This window comes from Lynx canadensis, chromosome A2, assembly GCF_007474595.2.
Source record: "Lynx canadensis isolate LIC74 chromosome A2, mLynCan4.pri.v2, whole genome shotgun sequence".
Classification (NCBI taxonomy): Eukaryota; Metazoa; Chordata; class Mammalia; order Carnivora; family Felidae; genus Lynx; species Lynx canadensis.
This window is the reverse complement of record NC_044304.2, coordinates 63,228,611-63,255,786: the sequence shown is the minus strand read 5'-3', so window position 1 is coordinate 63,255,786 and position 27,176 is coordinate 63,228,611. Positions and strand designations below refer to the sequence as shown.

Genomic DNA, 27,176 nt, shown 5'->3' with positions numbered 1-27,176 from the left:
AGCCATCAGCCCAGAGCCTGATGCGGGGCTCGAACTCCCGGACCGCGAGATCGTGACCTGGCTGAAGTCGGACGCTTAACCGACTGCGCCACCCAGGCGCCCCGGCTATTTTTATTTTTAAGCCAACAAAAATTCTTTTTTAATTGTCTTCCCCCCACCAGGTCATATATTTAATCGTGCTGCTTTGGTTAGAGTATTTTTTAAATTAGCGTTATGTATGATATCTGAAATACAAGTGCAGAGAGCAAGCGTATCATTCGTGTGAGGAACGAATTCTTTCAAACCAGCATAAGAGATAAATACTGACTTCCAACTAAGTGAGAGCTCTTCAGCCACAGATACACCAGGAAAATGACCACACTCTCAAGCAATCTTCACATCCTCCTATCAAAGCCGTAGCTGAGCAAGGCTGGTCATCAGCTCCGATGCCCAAACCTAGCATTTTTCTTTTACTTCTGTCCACAAATGTTACAAAGAAGGAGGAAGGGAACAAGTGTTGGGAATCAGAAGACTTAGGCGGCGCTAACTTCAAACTATATGACTAAGTTGAGTCGTTCACCTGTCTGGCCTCAGGCTCTTTACCTGTAAAATGAGGGGGATGAGTCATTTATTGAGGAACTACTGTGCACATCTGCAGAGAGCTCATGATCCAACAAACTTACCAATGAAAAATGAAACACAGCGTGACAGGATACTTTAACGGTGACATGGTCAAGTGCCACTTAGGACAGAGCTGAGAATAACTCTATCTTCCCAATGGGTGGTCATAGACTTGTTTGTGCTTGACCGTGACGGACAGCTGGAGCTCCTTGGGTGAAAACAGACGTGCGGAATGTAGAAACGGGGCCAAAGAAGGAACATACTGACTATCACGGGCATCAGGGACCATGCACGATGCTGGGGACAGCTTGGTTACTATGTGGGCAGGACAGTGGACGTTAAGGGTTCACAAGGGGGACATTTTGTGGAGAGCTAATGAGCTTAGACAATTTACTAATTCTGATTCTCTGATTTTAACACTAACAGCTCACATTTGAACTTTCATACAGCTTTTCATCCAGAAAACCTGTAAGTTTGAGATTGTTTTTGACAATCTTTGGACAAAGGAAATCCAGTATGTACGTTGGTGTTCCTACCACCCTGTACCCCCAGTAGCTTAATTTTATTAAGAAAACAGGGTTCTGGGGGTGCCTGGATGGCACGTCCAATTTTGGCTCAGGTCATGATCTCACCATTCGTGAGTTCAAGCCCTGCATCGGGCTCAGCACTGACGGTGTAGAGCCCGCTTGGTATTCTCTCCCCCTCTCTCTGCCCCTTCTGTGTGCTCATGCTCTCGCTCTGTCTCTCTCAAAATAAGTAAATAAGCTTTAAAAGAAAATAGGGTTCTGTGTTAGAATAACCCAAGGAAAAACACCTTCTTAATTTACAATGACCTCAACTTGGCTTTCGTACTTAAATGTCTAAGAAAGGAAGCAATTGCCCCCAATATTCCTCTTCTGTGAACATTATCTTTTAATTAACAAAATGCTTTGGGACATATCTCTTGCCAGGGGATTTTCAGAGCTTTTCTAATATCACTTTGTAATGAAACAAATAGCTAACCCAAGAGATTTAATTATACTGGCGCATGAGTATACGAATAGAGAAAGATGTGTGTTGGTGTAGGACGAAGGTCCAGTGAGAAATAATTAGCATAATTTATGCTACTACGTGTGAGAGGTCAGCAGTTCTTTACATACTGAGAGCATTTTCCATTAAAAAAAGTAACATTCTCAGCCCCAGTGGTGCATTAGCTCTGTTGTTCTTGGGTTAGAAAGATACCCCGAATGGCAAAGACCACATCTCCAGTGATATGTTAGCAGACGTGAAACAAACACGGACAGGTAACATCTGTGCCTAACTAAGCTTCTACACTCTGAAATTAAGAACATCTCTTCACATACTATATTCGGGGTATCCCCTGCCCCCAGGAAGCTCGAGGCAGAAGGCACTGAATATCTCCTGGAAACCATCAATTACAGAGACGATCCGGACTGCACCTGCTGAAGTCAATGCTGACGCTAAATATAGACACCATCTCTTGGTCTGTGCCTTCTGCCATATCTCAGCCATACCACACAACAGACACCTCTTTCTTTTATCCAATAAGACTGCTGGACCCAGACACTCTGCTCCAAGAGAGGAGAATTCAAGTAAGACTATAATTATGTGACAGAGAGACGGCTCAGGACATCGGGACGTAGAAATCCAGTGGAATATACGTCAGTCGTCAGTATGAAATGTGTGCAGCAGGACTGAACAACACTCCTGATATGATGTAAAAGTTGGAAACTCGGGTGAAATGAATGAACAGTTACACTATTATGGCTACTGTGCGCGCGTGTGTGTGTGTGTGTGTGTGTGTACAAGTGCAGAAGACACCAAAAAGTCATAGGTGATAGAGGTGATAGATGAGACATGATAGATACACATAACACATACATGTATTATAGAGGGATAGTTATAGATTATTCATAGGTATGCATACATCCATGATAAATAGATAGATGGATAGATAGATAGATAGATAGATAATAGATAGATAGATGATAGATCAATCGATGATAGGTAGATAGATGATAGATAGATACATAGATGACAGATCGATGATAGATGATAGATATGCATATACACATGATGATAGATGATAGATAGATAGATAGATAGATAGATAGATAGATATGGTTAGATAGGATTTTTTTTCAAAACTGGGACTACAAGAACAAAAGTCACTTTCATGTAAGATTATAGAGGATTTCCCTTCATTGTTTTCCTAACTCTGTAGTAGTAGTTTAAATTGCCATTTAATTTTAAATGGGAGAGAAACAAATTTTCAAGTAATCCCTAGTTGGTGAGGTTATGATTTAAATTACTCTAATCGGTGATTCGTGTTAGTCTAGAGAAACACAGGGCTTTTCTAGGCAATAAACGAGTTCTGTGTCCTTTTTGTAATATTGGTATTGCAGTGGTTTAAATGAAGCAAAGTAATCTGTATGTAAGCTCCTAGATGCAGTACCCAGAGTACTTAGGAATCTGATGGTATTATCGTCCCTAATAGTTATTGCTCACATGAATTCCACGATAAGATCACTTATTAAGACAGGAGGAAACCAAGGGTGGGAGGAGGGGAGAGAAAAGGTCTGGACCAAGTGCCTGCATTCAAATGAAACAGGCTCCAAAAACGTTGGTCTGAAATGTGAAGAGAAATGTCTGTGTCTTAAAAAGACTTTATCTTTTTTTTTTTAAGATTTTTTTTAATGGTTATTTATTTCAGAGAGAGAGAGAGAGAGCATGCATGCACGTGTGTGTACAAGCACATGCTCAAGCAGGGGAGGGGCAGAGAGTGGGGAGACAGAGGATCTGAAGTGGGCTCTGTGCTGACAGCAGAGAGCCCGATGTAGGGCTCGAACCCACAAACCTTGAGATCGTGACCTAAGCCAAAGTCAGACACTTTACCAACCGAGCCACCCAGGCACTCCTTAAAAGAGGTTTCCTATTATTAAAATAATATTATATTATTTATATTATTTAATTAATTACAATTATAAATAATATTATAGGTTATTATACATAATTTGATACTTTTAAATTTAATTTTTAATTTAATTATTAATTAATATATTAATTGTCAGTTAATTAATTAAATTATTATTAATTATTTTAAATAATTGCCTGGCAATTTAACATATGATCATAATTCAGGATTTGGAAAAGAAGGGAAGGAATAAGGAACAAAAGAAAATTATCGATAATCCCTACTGAGATACAGCTACTGTTGACCTGTCCACGTCTCTTCCAGCTCATTCACAGGTGCCGCCATCTGTTATTTCTGTGTACGCTCTTGTGTTGTTGATGCTATTATATATTTTACATTTCTTTCACCAGCAGATAACGAGAGTAAAGGGGGAAGATTTCTTCATTCAAATACATTCCTGTCATTCGCTTTCCAGTCTTCCAACAGAGTGTTGTACACATTTGCCTGTTTAGTGTTTCACACACAGAGGTTCTTGACCGTGATAACTTCACGCAGGAGAGGATATTCTATTAACGCATAGTATTTTTGTCCTGAATATGCCTTTTCCGTAAACGGTATTTATGTGTTTGTTTTGTTTTCATTTGCCTAAGTGCCAGTCTTTTATCTTTAATTTTCCCTGTAATTCTGCGTTGTGTGTCATACAAAAAGCATATTTCTTTAAAAGCCAGTTGATAGTTGATCTTTAAAGGGAAGAGAAAGCCAACAGCATTTATGGCACACATATGTGTTTGCTCTGGTATCTGTCAACTTGCCTTTTAAAAAAATACCTCTTGCTGCTCCCTTTTATCTTATTTTATGCTCATCTCTACAGATCATAACTGAGGGGAAGGACAAAGCACGAGATTGTGAATTTCATGTATTACGAATTTTATATGAATTTAGTATTCAAACATAATTTCCCCATGGAATAATGAATGTTTATACTTCTTTTCATTAATTCTAGTTTTCCATGAGAAACATTAAGAAATGGCCTCAGGGAAATCAGGTAACATTATTACCAAGTTATAAATGTCTTGAAACATGTGGGGTTGTGAAGTTTCTGAATAGAAAGTTAGAAATTAACTACCGTTGCCAGAAAAACTATCCACATGGATGAATCAAGGGCTACACGTCAAGTTTCCTGACCATTCTGTGTGGGCAATCTGTTTACTCTCTAAAGTGTAAATAAACGTGTCTTGCGTTTTACAAAAAAATTGCATATATAATTATATATATGCTATATATTACATCATATAATTATATTATTATATATCATTATGTTATTACATATATTACATTATATATTATGCTATATTATATTGTTTGTAATATTGTGAATATGTTATTAATATATATTACATATGAATAGTAATTATATTAATCACACCAATATATATTATATTATATTACTATATAATATATATTATTAATTTTAAATTAATAATTATATTAATCAATGTATGATATATAATAAATACATATTATATGTTAATGTTTTAATATCTACTGTTTTTAATGTGTTATATGTTGTAATATGTAACAGATGTTATATTAATTAATCAATATATAATATATAGTAAATATATTATATATATTAATGTTCTAACATATACTGTTTTTAATACATGTTATGTTATAATATATAACATTAGATATTATATTAATTCATCAATATATAATATATAGTAAATATATTGTATATATTAATGTTTTAATATATACTGTGTTTACTATATGTTATATGTTATTATATTATATATATTATATTATATATAATATTATATTAATCAATATATAATATGTAGTAAATATATATATTAATGTTTTAATATATATTGCTTTAATATGCTATATACCATAATATACATTATACATTATAATATATTATATTAATTATATTATACGCACACACATATACTTGGACAATACGTAAATATTCAGATAAGTACTAAAATGTGAGTGTGTCTGTGTCCGAGAAAGCTAGAAGTTTGGCTATATACAAGCTCTTTTTGAAAGAAATATTATATATACCTATATATAAATGTCTTATTATTATTGGGATCTGAGCGAAAGCCTTCCCAATTCCTGGAAGGATCAAGATCAAGGGCAGATAAGAGAGGTGAGCTGAAAGGAAATACACAAATAGGGCTTGGGGATGGTTTGGTTTCTTCTTTGCCGTGTAAATATTTATCAGTGGACAATCACAGATCAGCGGGACCAGCACCCACCCAGCCTCCACAGTGCTGCGTGCAATTTTACGCTTACAAACTCCCCTGACACACAGACTACATGGGGCCGGCAGCCCCAGGGCTAACCAGACCACTCCTGAACCTTACAGAGACCGTCCCTCCCTCACACCTGGGGCCGAGGGGTGACAGGGACTTTGTTCTGAGACTGCATAACTTCCTCCCCCCCAACCCCCGCCGGAGGTGTCCGAAGTCACACGTGCTTCCAGAAGGCCCCGGCTGGCCCCAGCCAGCACCGGCCGGCTCTGAGGCAGTGCCTTCGTCCTGCTGCCCCTCCAGGTATACAGTCATCGGCTGAATCCCAACATCAGGCGGTTTGGTAACTTCTATGTTGCAAACCTGGATTCATATCCGCTTGCCAGAAGTCTGATATCTGGCACGTTACCTAAATCTCTGCGCTTCAGGTTCCTTACGAGTTTCATCAGGATAAGGTCCTCTCCCCAAGGCTGTTACAACTATCCGGTGAGAGCAGACATGCCAAGCCCCTGACACAGTGTAATGCTTGGGGAATACTGGAGTCACAACACGTTAGAACTACTGCTCGTGGCATGTATTTTGTCTAGAGGCTGCAAACGGTCCAACTACACATCTGATGGTGTCGGGAGTGAGGCAGTATGGAAGCGCGGGGACTGCGGCAAACTGGGAAGTCTATGTTCTGACCAAGCGCGGTCCAATTCCCAAACGTATGAGCTGCGCTGGCCAAATGAGAAGACACATGGCTGTTGCCCTGCAGTCTTTCAACTCCGTGGCCACCGCCATTGTACCGGGAGCTCATGGTACTTGAAAGCAAACCACGAAGTACATTCTGTAGACATATTCTCAAGTTTGTGGACACGCCTTCGATAAACATTAATAAATTAAACAAGAAAAGGGCACTGTTTCTGATCATAGAACCTTAAAAGAGAGACAAAAGGGATCTTGAAGTAATGAATGACTGAATCAGTGTGTTCCAATTAGGTAGCAATAACTTACCGGCTTCATGGGCAGAAAGATGCATACCAGCCCTCTAAGCAGTTAAAAATTCCATTGTGTTCTAATTACCCATTTAATTCCTTGAATACCAATGTGCAATTAACATTACAAATAATCAAGGTTAAAAATATAATTAATGCAAGTGTGATTTAGTTATAATTAAACTAATTACACAGATATGTAGCATAATAAGGGACTTGCAGACCATTAAGGGGATGTAAATGTATTCTTTCTTTCAAGAATAGCTATTTGAATTTCATTTTCCAATTAGTTTACGAATGATGGGATGGGATTATGGAGGAGATAGTCAGGCTTCCAGGGATGAGAAAAATAGACCATATACTTTTTGTTTCCTTTGAAATTCTGATTCGTTTGCCCGTATGCACTGGTAAAGAGAGAAGTTGGAAAACGCACACACATACCACCTACGCAACAAAAGCACACCTTCTTTTTTCTACGATTACAGGGAAAAAACAACAGCACAGTAACTTGAGAGAGTTTCCTTTATACACATCAAATCCTTTCAGAATCGTAACCAGGACTCATACATGCCTCAAACCTTTGCTGAACTCATCAGTTCTATTTCCTGCTGTTGGCCATAATAGTTCCAAACACTGACATTTTATCATTTGACACAGACCAATATATAATTGTATTCTCTGTCCGCAGATGTGGCAATTATAACAGTTAAGAGTCAGTGCCAACAGCATGATGGGTAAGCACGTAGCAGGTGGAGTGAGACATGTTTTCAAGTGTCCAGCTTTCTTCATGTAAGTTAGGAAAGCAAATATTTCTTTTGGGGGGAGGAGGGACAAAGAGATGGAGGGGGGAGGGGGAGAGAGAGAGAGAGAGAGAGAGAATCTTAAGCAGGCTCCATGCTCAGCACAGAGCCCAATGTGGGGCTCGATCTCACAACCCTGGGATTGTGACCTGAGCCGAAATCAAGGGTTGGAAACTTAACCAACTGAAACACCCAGGTGCCCCAGAAGGCAAATTATTTCTTACATGAGAAGTCCATGCCTGTTAACTGGACAAGGTGGTTTTTATGGGAGATCTCAGTGCATCTTTATTCAAGCCCATGAGTTATCATTCCCAGCACACAGGTGAGGAAAACAGACCAGCGGGAAACGGGAGACGGAGGAAACCAGAGATCGTGAGAAGGAAAGGGGTAAACTAGGCACAAAGAAAAGTCTGTGAAGAATCCTACATCCGTCAGAATGAAACCAGAATGACATTACCAACAACAAACAAACCCTGATTTTCCACCTCTGGGGATGACTGGAAAGCAACAGACTACCTGGAAAAGTGGGTAAATAAAAAGGGGAAAAACACAAGCATTCTTCTGCCATTTTTTTATATGAATGATACTTCTGGGTAATCACACAAAATGTGGTGAAAACAACTCCGTGTAAAATTATCCCAGCGAGTAAATGGAAACAAAGATAAGAGCTGGAATATCACTATTTGGTAGTCCCCAAGGAACGAATGCCACCAACCTAGACACGAGGCATCAAAACTGCTGATATCGACATGCTGAGCATCTGAAACTAACACAACACTATTTGTCAATTATACTTCAATAATCAGTAAATAAATACAGAGTGAGGACCGGACATGATGTGTCACTGATGAAAGTAAGTAACACTACCTCCTATGGACTCATGCCCAAGTCACCTACTGCCACTACATGATAAAGTAGTCAGAATTTTTTAATTTGAACCTGAGGCTGATTCAGCCTCTGGATCCAGCTGCACCTTGCAAGAAACAGGACAGAGAAGCATGAGAAACTTGACCATCTGTATGCAGCCAGCTCTCTCTCCAAGCCCAACAGCGCACGACCAACACGCAGATTGTAAAGAAAAGAAAAAAATGGAGATAGACCAGTAGCCTGAGAGATGTAAATGCCCTATCAAGAGTTTACAAATAAGCAAGATTAACCCGTGGTGTCTAGGGATAACCTTGGGTGATAAAGCCGCACAGAATCTTCTAGAAAGAAGAGGTAGTAATTAGACCAGGCACACAGAGGGGCTTCTGGGTTAACAGTCAAAATTCTACTAATTGGCCTGAGTCTTGGTTGCAAAGGTGTTGATTTTATAATAATACACTAAGCGACATTAAAAAAAAAATCAGGGGTGCCTGGGTGGCTCAGTCGGTTGAGTGTCCCTTGCTTTTGGCGAAGGTCCTGATCCCCAGGTGTGAGATTGAGCCCAGCTTTGGACGCCACAGAGAGAGTGGAGCCTGCTTAAAATTCTTTCTCTCTCCCTCTGTCCCTCTTCTCCCTCACGCTCTCTTTCTCTCTCTCTCTCTTTCTCTCTCTCTCACATTAAAAAAAAAAATCAGGCAAGGAGACACTCTTGAACAGGAGAAGGAATTAAGGGGTACTGGTCTTGTTCTCGTTCTTGAGCTAGGTACAGATTATAAAAGTGTATTCCCTTTGTAAAAATTCATTGAGATCTTCTTTTCTAGTTGTAACTTATACTTCAATAAAAAGTTTCTTAAAAAGGAATTTTTAAAAAATATTAAACCAAGAGGGGTGCCTGGCTATCTCAGTTGGTTAACCAGCCAACTCTTGACTTCAGCTCAGGTCATGATCTCATGGTTTGTGAGTTCTAACCCCACGTCGGGCTCTGGGCTGACAGCTCAGAGCCTGGAACCTGCTTCAGATTCTGTCTCTCCCTCTCTCTCTGCCCCTCCCCTGCTCATGCTCTCTCTCTCTCTGTCTCTCAATAATAAATAAATGTTAAAAAATTAAAAAAAAATAAAAAAAGATAAAAAGCTTCTGCACAGCAAACAAAACAAATCAACAAAATTAAAAGGCAACTACAGAATGGGAGAAGATATTTGCAAATGACATGGCTGATAAAGGGTGAGCATCTAAAATCTACAAAGAACTTATCAAACTCAACACCCAAAAATAAATAATCCAGTTAAGAAATGGGCAGAAGACATGAATAGACGTTTTTCCAAAGAAGACATCCAGATGGCCAACAGACACACGAAACAATGCTCAACATCACTCATCATCAGGGAAATACAAATGTGTAACAGTTTTCAAAACACTAACTCAAAATTATGTATGTTATTTAAAGGGCAGTGACAGCAATAATACCATTATTACATTTTTAGGATCGAGGGAGACCACAGACTTATTGATTTGATAACGTTAATAGAGAAAGAAGACTTTAAAAATCATTCAAATTAAAAAGTTAGAATGAGAAGGTAGGAGTTAAAATTTTAAATTAGGTAAATAGGTTTTGAAGAAAATAGAAGTCAAAATTACAACAAAAATTAAGACTAGGAATAATTTAACAGGAAGGATTGAAATGAAGGTTTTCAACAACAAACTAGCCTTCCTTATGAATTGTAAATTTTAAAATCTATATAAAATTTAGCAAATAAAAGAGATTTACATCCACAACAAAATTAAGCTTACTACAGAAAGGTAAGGCCAGATCAATAATCAAGAATCTTTCATTTATGACATAAATGTGCCAAAAGAAAAAGAACTACAAAACGTGTTCATCTGCGTGAATGCAAAATAATAAATTTAAGATTTTCCTTACAGAACCTTAAATAAAATTGCAAAATAATACTCACAAAGTAAAAAATAACATCTAGAGAATTTTCAAACTGTCACAGGTGGTAACACAGAAATACAAGAACTTCAGTGAGCACCACCATTTCATATCATTTTGACAGTTCTTGGACAGTTCAACTTTGGCAGAAGAGAAGACACGGTATAAAAAGTTCAGTTCTTTCAGGGCGCCTGGGGGGCTCAATCAGTGAAAGCGTCTGACTTCGGCTCAGGTCATGTTCTCATGGCTCATGCGTTCGAGCCCCATGTCAGGCTCTGTGGTGACAGCTCGGAGCCTGGAGCCTGCTTCAGATTCTCCCTCTCTGCCCCTCCCCTGCTCATGCTCTCTCTCACTCCCAAAAATAAATAAACGTTTAAAACAATTTAAAAAAAAAGTTCAGTTCTTTCCAAATTAATCTGTAAATGCAACATAAAATCAGTTAAAATCCCAGTGGAAGTTGTGGACACAATGCCTTACACTTCTTTCCTCCACCCAAAAAATGATGACTGGATTTCACTTGGTTCATTCATTGCTATGTAATCAGTGTCTTGAAAAGAAAAACCCACGCAAACGTCTCTGCTCATCAGAGACAAGAGAATGCTAAAACAGATCTCAAGCCATTGCCTGCTGGGTTCCGGAACAGAGTTTCAAGCCACTGCCTGCTGGGTTCCGGATCTGAGTTACATAAAGCAGCTGGGAGTCTGACCCCTGCAAGGTAACGGGGACCAAAAGCGCTCCTGTGTGATGACGGGGGACCAGAACCACGTCCAGTAAGATACCTGGGTCTACAGCACAGCCCCACCACTCCTGAGGAGGCTGAGAGAAGCAGCCTGGAGTTTAGGGTACCAGAAGGCCCCCCCACCCTCCAGCAGGCCCAGACCAAGCAGTGCAGCGACCAGAAATGCATATTCCCCCATCGTTGCAGGATGGGACCCCAAAGCTGTCAACATAGGGCCTGGCTCTGCACTGGAGACCCAGAGAATCAGGAGTGGAAGGTAGCACGGAATGGACAGACACAAGCTGACACACAGGAAAGGAGAGAGCAAAAGCAAACACATAAACTCACTTCTGAGTCAGTGAGCAAAGCCCGAAGTTGTGAGAAAAACCTAACAAGAAGAAAATCGAAAAAACAAAGCAATTAAAGAGATTAAATACTTCCTGATGGAGACACATTCATCTGGGGAATAGATCTAAAAAAGATGTGCAAGGACTCTATAAATTGCAAAATATAATTAAATATTTCTAAACGAACTGAATAAATGCCTACAGATACCATCGTCACGGAAAAGGCAGAGAAAATTTCAGCAAGAGCTCAATTTCCCCAAATTATCATATAAATGTGATGCGATCTCAATCAAAATGTCAATATTGGGACATTTTTATAGAGGGTGGTAAGACGATCCTGAAAAATAATATGTAATAAAGGTCCCAAAAGAGTTACAACAATTCTGAAAGTCAAGAATTCGGAAGAGACAGGCAGAGCAGCTGAGCACCAGACGTGTTTCCAACTGATGGACAAAAAGACACCTCGTTGAGAAAACGGCATTAAGCCAATTGGAATTCAGGATAAAAAAAAAATCAAATTACAGTTAAATCTTGGATTGTGAGTAACCTGTTCTGCGAGTGTTCCGCAAGACAAGCTAACATTTCTAACAAATTTTAAGTGGCTACACGAGCGATGTCTTGCAATACGAGTCGTACGTGACACCAAATGTCACATGATCACAACTGAGCCAAGAACTCTTGAAATACGCTTTGATATACAAGTGCTTTGGATTACAAGCATGTTCCAGGAACAAATTATGCTCACAAACCAAGGTTTTATTGTGTATTTCTACCATACAGTGGATCTAAATATAAGCTCCATATAAATTAAAGACGGGAGGGGCACCTGGGTGGCTCAGTCAGTTAAGCATCTGACTTCGGCTCAAGCCAGTATCTCACGGTCCAGGAGTTCGGGCCCTGCATTGGGCCCTGTGCTGACAGCTCCGAGCCTGGAGCCTGCTTCAACTTCTGTGTCTCCCTTTCTCTTCACCCCTCCCCCGCTCGCACTCGGTTTCTATCTCAAAAATAAATAAACACACACAAAAAATCTAAGACGTGAATGTTAAGCTTTATGACCTCAGAATGAGGACAATCTCTTAAGATTCAAAGAACAAGAAATAACAAAGGAAAAAAATTGATAAATTGGCTCCATCATCACTGCAAATTTCTACACACAGAAACTTTTAAAACAAAGTTAAAATACAAGGTATTTATTCAAACACATAAAACAGGCAAAAGATTAGTTCCCAGTTGAATGTATGGAAAACTTTTACGTTGACGAGTAACCAAAAGACAGACAACCTTAAAGAGAAAAGGACAAAGGCCTTGACAGGCAATTGGCAGAAAGGAAACCCACCTTACAAATAAAGGTGGGAAAAGCATTCAAGTTCATGAATAATGAAAGAAGTGCAAATTAACAATGAGATTTCATGCCCACCAGATTTGCAAAAAAATTAAAACAATAACAATTATTGAGTGGGATTAAGAAATGCTCCTGGAATAATATAAATGAAGTATACCAAATGATCTTTATACTCTTGTCTGATTTTTTTTTTTAATTTTTTTTTCAACGTTTATTTATTTTTGGGACAGAGAGAGACAGAGCATGAACGGGGGAGGGGCAGAGAGAGAGAGGGAGACACAGAATCGGAAACAGGCTCCAGGCTCTGAGCCATCAGCCCAGAGCCTGACGCGGGGCTCGAACTCCCGGACCGCGAGATCGTGACCTGGCTGAAGTCGGACGCTTAACCGACTGCGCCACCCAGGCGCCCCTCTTGTCTGATTTTAAGATATGCATCCCTTGGGGCACCTGGGTGGCTCGACCAGTTAAACATCTGAGTCTTGATTTCAGCTCGGGCATGATCTCATAGTTCATGGGTTCGAGCCCCGCCTCGGGCTCCGGGCTAACAGCCTACTTGGGTTTCTCTCTCCTTCTCTCTCTCTGCCCCTCCCTCACTCACATGTGCCCTCTCTCTGTCACTCTCGAAATAAATAAACTTAAAAAAAATAAATAAAAAGGTAAAATAAATAAAATATGCATCACTTCACACAAATACCACATTTAACCACGCACACTTCACACGCAGGTAACAGATAAAATGAACACATAGTTCATCTGTATAGAACACACAGATATGAACGTATGTTTAAATCATACTAGTAGGAGACAGTAACACTGCATTTTAGGAGTACAAGATCTTTTGCTTTCCGGGTGCCTGGCACATCATACAATGACAATATGTATTTATCAATGCAAAGAATTAGCTAATAAATGGGTGATTTCATATTTTCAAACAATTTTCTTCAATAGTCTATTTGAACCTATACATAAAAACCTCACGGGACGCCTGGGTGGCTCAGTCGGCTAAGCATCCGACTTGGGCTCAGGTCGTGATCTCGTGGTCCGTGGGTTTGAGCCCCTGCGTCTGAGAGCTCAGAGCCTGGAGCTGCTTCCCATTCTGTGTCTCCCTCTCTCTCTGCCCACCCCCCACCCCCGCGCACTCTGTCTCATTCTCAAAAATAAACATTTAAAAAAATAACTAAAAAAAAATTTAAAAACCTCGAGCACATTGTTTCCCAGTGGGCTTAGGAGTGACTGTTACCCCCAAGCAGACAGACTGAAATCAACTATTTATATAAGGACCTTCCGAGGAGGTACAGCAAGGCACATGGTTGTCCTTACGAGTTGAGCCACAGACGTCTGAAATCTATTATCAAAGCTACCAGGGTGCAATGAATTTGCTGCCGTAGAAACAGCTGTATGATTGCAGGTGGGAGAGGAGTGCAGGGGGGGGCAGGGCTGCTCTGGGACGGACTCAGCAGAGGAAAAGCCAAGTAGCCAATCCAGCTTCTGGAGAGGTTAACAACAAGGCGCCTCTACTTTTTAGGAGAGAAAAAACCCAGGAACAGTCCTGATCGAGCAGGGACAGGGAAGACAGAGGCCCTGCCGACTGGATGGCCACGTCTCTAAAGGCGCCCACATGCCCACAGATGTTCCCAGGTGGGCACCACAGCTTGGAAGGAACCAGAGGACGGGGTGACGCATACCCTAAAAGGCCGTGTTAGGAGTGGCACGCGGGGATAATGCTCTGTGTTGAGGGTTGCCCACAGGGCCCGGATGGGACCAGCCGGCCTCGGGCAGGCTCCAGTGGGGAGAACACCCAGCATCCTCCGTGGTATGGGCAGCTAGGGGCATGGAGGTCTTCCCTGATCCCCCGGATGCCACCATCTGGATTCATATGTTCGCTCTCCCCCACCCGAAGCCATCAGGTCATCCACTGGAAAGAGGGGGTCTGGGTGGCCCAAGATGGAAACCACGCAGTCCCCTCTGGCCACCTCTGCACGGGCGGGGGCGTCTGAAGCTGGATCTGCTCGTAAAGCAATTAGAGCCAGCGCCCCCCTCGTGTCCTGCCCACTCAGCAGCCAGCGGCCCAACACCTCCACCCCATCGGGCACCACAGCAGAGGTCAGCCAAGAGCAATGCGCCCTTGACCCTCTGGCCGCTCTTCCCTTTCGCCGGGAGGGGCACGTGGAGCTCGGTTCCAGGGCCCCTCATTCTGTGCACACCCAGTAAGAAAGACCACGTCTGGATTTACCCTGTGGGAGTCCTGGCGACCACGTGTCCTGAGGTCGGAGGGGTGTCTCCATTCAGCATCTTGAACGTGGTGCTCTTCCCGGCCCCGTTCACCCCCAGGAGCCCAAAGCACTGTTGGGAGGGAACGAGAAAGGGAAAAAACTGAATTACAGCAGACGGCCTTGGCTTTCACGACTTCAAGCCGGCTCGGAGCTGGCGTTTCTGCGCCTCGATACCTGCAGACCCTGGACGTCACCTGGTTGTATCGAGCACTCTGGAGATGGCAACGCACTCTGGAAATTCTACTGGCGGCCAAGCAGAGTAACCATTTCAACAACCACTGGGGACCAGTAAATGCGTGTAAGCAACACCCCGGAAGACAGAGTAAAGGCAGCTACCTGGGACTGTGCGGAGACCTCCCGTCCCCTCAAGGTCCTAACTGTGTCCGTCTGGGGAGGACCACGGTTTTTGGAAGCCACGTCGTTATAATCATTACGCCCTTGACTCCACCGCACAAAGTACTCCTCCCTCCCCCACCTCTTCTCCCCGCCCCCAATTCAGATCTAGGCTGATCCTGACATTAGTTAAGACAGACGTTAGTTCTAAACTCTGACACTCAGCACCAAGTCAACGTCTTTCGTGGTTTGGGGGTTCACTGTTGTCCTGTATTCCCTCGGAAAAAAGGCCCTTTTGCTGTCTTCTCCAGACCTGGTCTTGACCTCGTATCGCAGCATGTTCTCAGCTGGAGGTTCTAGGAAACAGACGGTCTGTGTGGCTCTTACAGTGTCCCCCCAAGACGTCTCTGTTGCTTATGGCAAAAGCTGGCTCTCTGTCTACTAACCCCGGCTGACCTGGCTCCTTGAATCTTGGCAAAGTGCCCGTCCTGGGCTTCCTGGCGCTGTGCCCTACCTAAGCACAGGACCCTACTTGGGGACTCCGGACGACAGCTGCTCATCTGAACTGCCACCTGCTTTAATATCCATGCCTTCCCATCCCACTGGGTCTCCCGCACCATCCAGCTGCCATTTCTGGACCTGCAGCTCCAAGGCAGTGCCACTCAGGTGGGGGCAGTGCCACTCAGGGGCAGCACTGCCGCTGCTACATAACACGCTGTGTTCACGGCCCTCCATTTCCTACCTGGTTATGAATTCCTAGAGGGACAGGGACATATCTCAGTCATCTCCGCCTCGTCTACCGGCTCTCACAAAGCACTTTACGTCATAGCATTTAAACCCGCCACGTTCATAAAAAGTCCATCAGGCAAGTTCATCACACAGGGATGCCTGGGTGGCTCAGTCGGCTAAGAGTCCGACTTTGGCTCAGGTCATAATTTCACGGATCGTGGGTTCGAGCCCCGCGTCGGGCTCTGTGCTGACAGCTCAGAGCCTGGAGCCGGCTTCCGATTCTGTGTCTCCCTCTCTCTCTGCCCCTCCCCTGCTCATGCTCTGTCTCTCTCTCTCTCTCTCTCTCTCTCTCTCTCCGTCAAAAATAAACATTAAAAGGAAAAAAAAAAGCTGAGCAATCAGAACTGCAATATACGTGGCATCTGGGATCATCTCAGAGCATCTCCCTTACAAAGCGTTCCAAGTTTTTCTAGTACCCTTCGGCTTAAAACTACCATGGACAGGTAGCGGCCACACTGAAGTGGATTTTTGAAGCAAGGTTAAAAAAATAGTTCGATACGACACCACAGGTTGCATAGTGAGTCTCTGAGTTCCATGGCAAATAGCAACCACGAAAACACTCCTTCCTTAGCGTGCTGTCCTCTGCAGCCACAAACCACAGTGCAGCTCATGAGGCCGTTCCTAGATCGGTTTACATCGGTCCCCGGGCTTCCCTTCACCTCGGAACGCCGCTCTCTGCTCACAGCACAGCCTCACTGTCGCTCAGGGAACCGTGTAACCTACTTGGAATGCCTCAGGAGCTTGTAACAATATGAGTGCAAGGAACCTCATGTTTTTAACAGTTAATTAAAGGTAATCATTTTCAGACTTGGTATCTTTTTATGCAATTAAGCACAGATCAGGAACAATTTGCATGGCTTCTATCACTTCTGATTAAACATTCCTGCTAGGATTAATGCCATCCCATGAAAAGCAATTCTGAGCTATTGCTTTGGTGTGACTGTTCTTTCGCCTTTCCCGAAGAGCATTTTGCTAGGTGGGCTTAATTGGCCATTTAAAAAGTACTGACGTCCCAGGAAGAGTTAGAACAGGTCCCCTTAATGAGTTGGGTTGAGAAAATATTGGCACTCCATAAAATGTCATCCTGCAGCCCAAATAGCGATTAAAACTCAACCACGTGAAATTTTTAAAATTATAAAACCGAATAAATGCCATCACCAACAAAGTTTCCTCAGGGAAAGAGCCAATAGACTCTCCACTTAGATTCTGTGTCTACTGAGTTTTGTAGAAATTCCAGACATGCGAAGGCTTTCAGCTCTGACCTCAGCTATTCTAAGCACAACACAGCAGAATCCACAGTTTGGAGATACACGGGTTTGTAACAGAAAGGGGTACGATTAGATGGCACCTACCTCTCCTCTTCGTATGCCCACGCTGATATCTTGCACAGCGGTGGTCTTCTTGAAGAAGCCTCCATAGCTTTTACTAAGGTTGCATAACACGAGAAGGTCTTCACTGGTCCTTCCTTTCAACACTCGTATCTGCTCTCGTTCCACATCTATATCCTTGGAAAACGTGACCGTGCCTTGGATGGCAGCCTGACCTCTGGGAACATAAAGTGAAGAGCTCATTCATGTTTGGGAACAGGAACTCGAAGAGTCCAAGAGAGGGAGGGCGAGGAAGGTCAGACACTTGTCAACACAGAAGATGCGGTCTTGGGAGGCACTTGGGTGGCTTAGAGGGTGAAACATCTGACTTCGGCTCAGGTTGTGATCTTACAGTTGATGGGTTCAAGCCCCGCATCAGGCTCTGGGCTGACAGCTCAGAGCCTGGAGCCTACTTTGGATTCCGTGTCTCCCTCTCTCTCTGCCCCTCCCCTGCTCATGTTCTGTCTCTCTCTGTCTCTCAATAATAAATAAACGTTAAAAAAATTCTTTTAATAAAAAAGAAAAGAAGAAGAAGATGTGGCCCTGAGACAGCACTATCAGCTTTGAGCACACGCCCCATTTCTGCCATCGGGTTTAATGACAACGAACAAGAGTCCACGTTTATCTCCTAACGCGAAGGAAATGCATGGTGTTCCGAAAAGACAGCAAAGTGGATGTTTGCCCAACTAGGGCTGGTTTTCAATTTTACAGCTAAGAAAGTTATGCCAGACTTTCGTGCGAGGGGGAGGAAGAATTTATCACAAGACTGTCACGAGGAGTCATCTAAGTACTGTCGGCAAACAGGTCACTTAAATAAAGTCGGCGTTTCCAGAACAGCCCAAAAGCTACAGTTACGTGGTTCAAGCTGGATGGTGTAAGCAGACTGTCACACAAGGGATTTAGTGAGTGTCGGATGAACACGAATTTAATTTTCAACTCTAATTTCTTTGTTTCAGATCGGAGCTGCTCGGTTTTCAATCTTTCTTATGATTCTCCACCTGGCACATTTTAACTTTAAAGTAAACTTCAGCTTCCCCTGTACACCGTAACATGCCAACGTGTTTTGATCGTTAAATGGGTTCTGGTACCCATTTTGATCGTGAAATGAGTTAAGGTGGGAGAAGGGCACACAGGGTCTCTGTACTAATTCTGCAGTTTCCTGGGAGTCCTAACCCATTTTAAGATAAAAAGGCATATAACATAAAATGCCCACTGCCAGGTTCCAGTGCCCCTGTATTATTATTATTTTTTTAAGCTTATTTACTTATTTTGGGAGGAGGGTGAGTGAGAGTGGGCTGGGACAGAGAGATAGAGGGAGAGGGAGAATCCCACACAGGCTCCACCTGTCAGCACACGGCCCCATGCGGGGCTTGAGCCCATGAACCGTGAGATCATGACCTGAGCTGAACTCAAGGGCTGGACGCTTAATTGACTGAGCCACCCAGGCCCCTGCTCTCTATTACTTTTTCTGTGCCTAACATCACCATTGAACAAAGATAGAATTTATTCAACACACAACCTCGATGATGAGAGAACACAGGTAGCTACTTGGAAGTATGTGTTATAGGACGCCATCCACAGAACATGCAAAAGCACGAGAAACAAATCAAAAACAAAAACAATGGCAAGTTATAGAAATCACTACTCCAAGATCATCGTATCAGTGCAGGAATGCTTCTGGAATGCTTGTCTTCTGTATTGTGAACAAGGATTACACGGTGGAGTTGAAATGCATAAGCTCGTGTGTGAAATTAATGTATTTTAATTAGCAAAACGTAATGGCTTTTTATTTGTTTGGGGAGAGAGAATGCAAGGTAGCGGGGGGGTGGGGGAGAGATGGGGCAGAGAAAAGAGAATCCCAGGGAGGCTCTGCAGTGTCAGCTTGGAGCCTGATGCGGGGCTCGAACTCATGAACTGTGATACCATGACCTGAGCCAAAATCAAGAGTCAGACACTCAGCCAACTGAGCCACCCAGATGCCACAGAACATAATGGTTTCTAATGTGTTAAAACAAAAGAAAACAAGAAGGGCGTTTACATACAGAGTGGCTAATGACTTTGGAGAGGCTGATGTGCTCTGTGGGGTGAAGGGAATAATGGTGTGTTCAACGTGTGAAAGTTCACCCCATGTCACACTTTTCTGTTGGGGGGTCACTTCCCCCTTTGCTGGCTGTAGGTGTGACTTTGGACCCCCCAGTGCACCTGGCCCTTCCGGCAGCCTTTCCTGACTCAACGAGGTGAGACTGAGACCCTTCTTCCTCCCTGTTTCCAAGACCCATTCCCAAGTTCTCCCATCAGCAGCTCTGAGCCAGGAATCACCTGGAAAGCTGTACAGGTATCTCCTCGATGCATCCCCAGAGTTTTTGATCTCAGGGTTGTGGGGGGAGCGTAGGGGCGGGAAAGTGTATTTGTTTACATGTCAGGTCATTGTAACAGACGCAGGACAATGGCTCGGAGTCACTTCCCGTTGGTCACCTCACAACCCAACATGCAGTGCATCCTTAACTGTGCTCAGAAAACTTCGGGCTGAGGAGGAATACGCATGGGCACCAGAGAGTCGGCAGAGAAATGCTGTCCTGGGGCCCGTGCCCGCTCCCTCCCAGCCAGCAAAGGCACAGACAGCAAAGCCCAGCTCCAGACCGGAGAGAGAGTGTAGGCAAGAAGGTGTCCGGAGGCACTGGGCCTGACCGGGACTCCACCAGGGCTCAGGTCCTAGTGGAGGCCTGGGCTCTGAGCACACGGCCGAAGGTCAGCAGCAGGCTGCGGTTCAAGGTCAGCACAGCCTAGGACAGACAGCAAGGAGGTAGGCTCGCTCGCTCATCTCTCAGGACCAGCATCGGGTGCTGGTCACGGACACGCCGCTGAGCAGGGGCGGGGGACCAGCACCGACCGTGCCAGGGTCAGGGGGCAGGGTCCTCCTGTTCTCTTCCACGATCCAGCTAGAGCACCAGACTTCCCGCACCAAGGAACTGACAGGCAGGCAGAGCAGAGGAACACGTAAACGCTGTAAAAAGACACTGTGGTCCCGGCAGAGAAAGACAGGTTGGAAGGCATCAGGCCAGCTCTGGGAGGTGGGTGCTGGAGGTGAGAGAGGTCAGTCCTGCCAGAGACCCCGACTGGGCAGGTGACCAGAGGCAAACGCCACCCACGGGTGTAGAGCGAGGGTCACGGAAAGCTTTACGGAGCACGAGCAGGGCAACTTGAGGGGGCCTGGCTAAGAACCTTGGATTTTCTCCTTTAGGCAATGATTAGTGACCCGACTAGATGCGGATTTAGAAAAACAAATTAATTTGGTGGGATGGTCACTGTAGTAGCCATCCGTAAGGAGTGGTAGGCAGCGAGCGTCTCCATCAGATTGAATTTCAGTGCCCTGTGGCCTCCCCGCTGACAAAGAGCAGTAAATATCGACTATTTACTGTGGATAGCACAGACATTATTCTAAAATATGGTTTAACTTATGCTCCGCAGAGGAATACGGGAAGACTTCTCTTTGAAAAAGAAATCTTTTGGGGGGCCTGGGTGGCTGAGTCGTTTAAACATCTTGACTGTTGGTTTCAGCTGGGGTCATGATCTCACAGTTTGTGAGTTCAAGACCCACGTGGGGCTCCACTCTGAGAGCTCGGAGCCTCCTTGGGATACCCTTTATCCCTCTCTCTCTCTGCCCCTCCCTGGCTTGCTCTCTCTCTCTTTCACAAAGTAAATAAGTAAAAAATAAAATAAATGGAATGGAATGAAATAGAATAGAATAGAATAGAATAGAATAGAAAAGTCTTTTGATGCTACTGGAAACTGGGGCACCCTGAAATCCATCCAAGGGGATTCTACAATTTAGGTTTCAAAACAAACTCACGAGGGCCAATCACGGAACCAATTATGCTGGAAAAGCACTCAGAATTCTCTTCAAATTCAGTCAGATACTGGAAATCCATGGACCCGAGAGTGAAAGTGCCCAGTTCAAGACAGCCTTTAGGATTTGTATTCAAAGCGGTTAACTGCTTTAGCAGATTGGAAGGAATTATAAAGGAAGCGTGCCTTGAGAGAACGGACGGGAAAAAGTCTATAAAGTCTTCACCACAAAATATTAGTAACATGCCCGTGATCCTCAACAGGTTCTCTCCAGGGACATGGTCCTCATTAGTAATTTCTCCGTGAAGGATCCCTCTCACAGTTGAATCTAGAGAGAAACGCACAGCTCCTGGAAAGAGCGAGTCAGTGGACGTGGGCCACATGGGTCACAGAGGGAGAGGCACGTCACTGTGAGGCCGACCCAGGAAAGCACATTTGTTCGGCAGCCATCGAAAATGTGCTACCTGGCAATATTCTAGACATCTTGGCAAAGCCACTTAAATCCCACTTAGAATAACAGAGACGTGTGTGTGTACATAATTGTGTGTCTATGTAAGTAGACACATCAACATAAACGTAAGTTCTATATTATTACGGGTTCATATATGGGTATATGTAAATTTAAGAACTATTAGGGGTGCCTGAGTGGCTCAGTCGGCTATGCGTCCAACTTCAGTTCAGGTCATGAGCTCATGGTTCATGAGTTCGAGCCCCTTGTCCGGCTGTGCTGACAGTTCGGAGCCTGGAACCTGCTTTAGAGTCTGTGTCTCCCTCTCTCTCTGCCCCTATCCCCACTGTCTGTCTCTGTCTCAAAAATAAATCAACAGTAAAAAAAAAATTTTTTTAATGAGTTGTTATGGTACCAACGAAATTCACCCGACATGTTGGGAAATTGAGCGCTTTCCATAGGGGAAAATGAAACCATTGGAACGATCCCCTCACAGGTTGGTGTTTTATCTTTTGACGTTCTCCTTCCTAGGGTTCGTGACTCACAGCGATCAAAAAAGAAAAGAAGATGGCAATGCAAGCTGGTGCAGCCACTCTAGAAAACAGTATGGAGGTTCCTCAAAAAACTAAAACTAGAACCACCCTAACCAGCAATTGCACTACCAGGCATTTATCCATGGGATACAGGTGTGCTGTTTCAAAGGGACATATGTGCCCCCATGTTTATAGCAGCACTATCAACAATAGCCAAAGTATGGAAAGAGCCCAAATGTCCCTCGATGGATGAGTGGATAAAGAAGATGTGGTATGTATATATATATACGTATATATATATATATATGTGGTATGTATATATATATATGTATGTGTGTATATATATATATACATATATGTGTATGTATACATGTGTATGTGTATGTATACATATATACATATATGTGTATGTATACATATACATATATGTATACATATATACATATATATGTATATATACATATATACATTATACATATGTATATATACATATATATACATATGTGTATATATATATACGTATGTATGTGTATTATATATACCATACATATATATGTGTGTATATATATATATATATACACACACACAATGGAGTATTACTCGACAATCAAAAAGAATAAAATCTTGCCATTTGCAACTACGTGGATAGAACTGGAGGGTATTATGCTAAGTGAAATGAGTCAGTCAGAGAAAGATAAATATCATATGACTGTACCCACAGGAGACAAAAGAGATGAACATAAGGGAAGGGAAACGAAAATAATATAAAAACAGGAAGGGAGACAAAACCGAAGAGACTCATAAATATGGAGAACAAACAGAGGGTTACTGGAGGGATTGTGGGAGGGGGAGCTGGGCTAAATGGGTAAGGGGCATTAAGGAATCTACTGCTGGAATCATCGTTGCACTAGATGCTAACTAATTTGGATGTAAATTTTTAAAAATAAAAAAGAAAATTAAAAAAAATTAAAAAAGAAAAGAAGGAAAGAAGAGAAAAAAAACCCGACAAAAAATCACAATCTTCACTCATTATAACTGCGTGTAGCACTGACGGGACGCATTTCTTATCTTGCAATCTCCAAGATGGAGCTCTCTCTCCCTCTTCGGTCAAAGGTCGGTGCCCTCCCAGGCTGAGCCCCGAGGGACGTACCGCGGCCGCTGCAGAAGGTCCCAGTGCAACAGAACCCTCAGGATGAGAAGCACGGTGCCTTGTGAGGCCAACTGCACGAAGGTCCAGCCCAGGAAGTTCATCTCAAAGGGGCTCACGTAGGAATCGACGCCGAAGCTGTGGGTCAGGTCGTACTTGATCTGGTTGTAGCAGAGTTCAATCAGCCCCTGCCCCAGGCAGAACTGAGGAAATACGGTGAAAACCCACTTAAGGACGTCATAGATGTTCTGCAGACTCTGTGTAGAGAAAGAAAGAGACATCAGACTGACAGCTCTTGAAACCTCCGTATCTCCCTGGCCGTCCCATGTGCCAGGTCCCCCTTGCCCCAGCCACTCAGTGACACGCGCGGGCGGCTATGGAACCAGAGAGAATGATCCTCAAGCCTCAGGTCTAGTGGTATTGCATTGCCCAGGGGTGGACGTGCGTGGGAGCCTAAACCTACTTCCTCCTTCCGAGTTATCCTTCTGGAATAGGCAGGTCTATCCTAAGCCTGTACCTCAGATGTACTTTGGAAGCACATAATTTGTCTGCTTCACAGGCTCATGGGTGGAGAAGAAGTCCGTCTGATGATGCATCACGAAGTCTTGCCCCCACCCAATTTAGGGGAGACCTCGGAGAAGACTTTGGAGCTGAAGCTAGAGTAAGTGAAGACTCTGGGGGCTGCTACGATGGCATGGATGTACGTTTCCTGTGAGACAGACATGGACTTGCGGGGCCCGTGGTGAAAGGTTATAGACTGAATGTTTGTGCCCCTCAAGTTCATGGTTCCAGCCCTGATCCCCAGCATGATGGTATTAGGAGGCTGGACCTTAGGGAGGTGATTCAGGTTGGACGAGGTCATGAAAACAGAACCCCCACGATGGGATCAGTGCCCTCGTAGGAAGAGAAAGATACACCAGCATTTCCCATCTCTGCTGTGCAGGGACGCGGCTGGGAGGAGGTCGTCTGCAAGGCAGGAAGTGGGTCCTAACCAAGACCTGATTCTACAGGCAGCTTGATCTCTGATGCCCAGTCTCCAGAATGGTGAGAAGTAAGTATCTGTTGTTCAAGCCACCCAGCCTGTGGCAGGTGTTATAGGTGACATTCCCAGTCACAGGCAACATGAGTGTTCAAACGGGTGGATAATACTGGGAGTTGTCGCTGGGAACATGTTAATCACACGTAAAATGCCTCCTTCAAACTTAGCGTAAGTAAATGTTAAACATATGTAGTTGTCAGGGTGCCTGGGTGGCTCAGTCAGTTAAGCGTCTGACTCTAGGTCATGATCTCACAGTTCGTGGGTTCGAGCCCCTCATCGGGCTCTGTGTTGACAGTGCGGAGCCTGCTTAGGATTCTCTCTCTCCCTCTCTCTGCCCCTCCCCGACTCGTGTTGTCTCTGTCTCTCTCAAAATAAATAAGTAAAAACTCTAATATATACATATAGTTGTCTTTCTTAAGTGTTGTTTCAAGGACAAAGACGAATAAAAGAACAGAAGGAAACATCACATAGATGATTGCAAAGAAAAGAAAAAACAACATAGGACAGGCTGCATACTTGAACAATACCATTTTCAAATTAAATGTATACATATGGGGGCGCCTGGGTGGCTCAGTCGGTTAAGCGGCTGACTTCAGCTCAGGTCATCTTGTGGTTCGTGGGTTTGAGCACCCGTGTTGAGTTCTGTGCTGACAGCTCAGAGCCTGGAGCCTGCTTCGGATTCTGTGTCTCCCTCTCTCTCTGCCCCTCCCCCGCTCACGCTCTGTCTCTGTCTCTCAAAAATAAACATTAAAAATTTTTTTTTAAATGTATACATACAAATGTATGTATCTGCCATAAAATTTACTATTTTTCTTACCCGGTGGTATCTTATGAATGTGAGCTCTATTCCATAATTGAGGTTAGAATTGTCAGAGTGTTAATCATCGTCCATTAGGACTTCCTGGTAAGTACCACGTACTGGAAGCTTGATGGAACATCACTGCAGTCCATTGCCTCCATAAACGTACAAAGTCCTGACTGGTAGACCCAGTTACCACTGAGGAAACACGCTCAAGGGGCTGATGAATGTGTTTAAGCCACATCGTGGTAGGCCCAGGATTTGACCCTGATCTTTCTGGCCCGAAGCATAAAATCTCTCCACCAAGGCATTTAGCCTTGAGAAAATTCACTGCAAAGTGGTCTTTTCAGCTGACTTTTAAAGACGGGGGTAGCTAAGCACGTAACCCAGGAAGACCACATTAACCGCCTGCCAGACAAAGCTATGGAAACACAATCAAGAATTAAGGCTCAAGAATTATGGGTTCAATGTCACTGTCTCTTTATGGTCAAATTCAAAAACTGATCTGAACAGTAATATTTTATAAGGGTGCAAAGTCATCATACTGTATACACTATAATACACAGCAGGGGGCATACCATATCACCATTAAAGTTTACAAAATCATCAATTGTCTATTTCATCCTGGACAATGTCCAGTTTTCCCTTATGATGAAAACTGACAGCCGGACTTGTATAAATGTAGTCTTAAATAATGTGATTTGGTGGGGCGCCTGAGTGGCTCAGTCGGTTGAGCATCTGACTTCGGCTCAGGTCATGATCTCGCGGTTCATGAGTTCGAGCCCCGTGTCGGGCTCCGTGCTGACAGCTCAGAGCCTGGAGCCTCTTCGGATCCTGTGTCTCCCTCTCTCTGCCCCTCCCCTACTCATGCTCTGTCTCCATCTCTCAAAAAATTAATAAAGATTAAAGAAATATTTTTTAAATTATGTCATTTGGGAGCAATAGAAAATTCAAGAAAGGGGCATGAATTGTTTCATTACGGCTTATTGTCTTTTGCATACAGACACGGGAAAGTCATGAAAACTTCATCCACTTGTCCCTTAGCTCTTGTCTTGACTTCCTACCACTCCTTATAGATTTCAACTAGTCCTACTGGGACTTATTAATCCCAGTTTTCATAAAACTGTGTCCCTGAATCAAACAATGTACCACATGAAAGGATTTTCTCTCACTGGTTATAATGTAGAAACAGTAGAATACTACAGTTTCTGACTCAGGAACTGGTAACTAAGGAAGCCTCATATTTAAAAAAAAAAAATAAGTTTATTTATTTATTTTGAGAGAGAGACAGAGGGACAGGGAGAGAGGGAGAGAAAGAGAGTCACTGCATTGTCAGCACAGAGCCCGACATGGGACTCGAACTCACCAACCGTGAGATCATGACCTGAGTTGAAGTCGGACGCTCAACCAGCTGAGCCCCCCAGGGGCCCCAAGGAAGCCACACATTAACGATGAGGACTTCACATCTGCCTTAAGGAATTCACAGTTGTGCCAACAAGAACAAAGCTGTTGGTGGTGCACAGATGCTGAACTGAACTGACAGATAAGCCACATATACGACGGGAGACAGCTGCCCAAATTCAGGGAATAACAATCCATACGTGTCTTATTTAAGGTAACTGCAAACTGATGGAGTGTGCAAAGAAATAAGTTACTGAAACTGAGTTTTTCCTCCGCTGACCTCCCTCCCCCGAAACACAGAGATTCTCCCCAGCGGGAAAGGAAGCTGTTTGAGATCGTGAGTTAGACTCAAAATGCATTTTCTATAGAGATCAGCTCAGGGCACCTGGTGGGCTCGGTCAGTTAAGGGTCCGACTTCGGCTCAGGTCATGATCTCACAGTTGGTGAG

At 43.6% G+C, this 27,176-nt stretch overlaps 1 protein-coding gene across 1 annotated transcript in view; it reads right to left on the bottom strand.

Annotated features, from left to right (window-relative positions):
* Positions 1–27,176, bottom strand: part of ABCA13 (ATP binding cassette subfamily A member 13) — a 349,570-nt gene that overhangs the window by 32,798 nt on the left and 289,596 nt on the right. Inside the window, 3 exon segments of the mRNA XM_032592494.1 lie at positions 14,987–15,096; positions 17,501–17,693; positions 23,493–23,746. Of these exon segments, the coding sequence (XP_032448385.1) occupies positions 14,987–15,096; positions 17,501–17,693; positions 23,493–23,746 (557 nt within the window).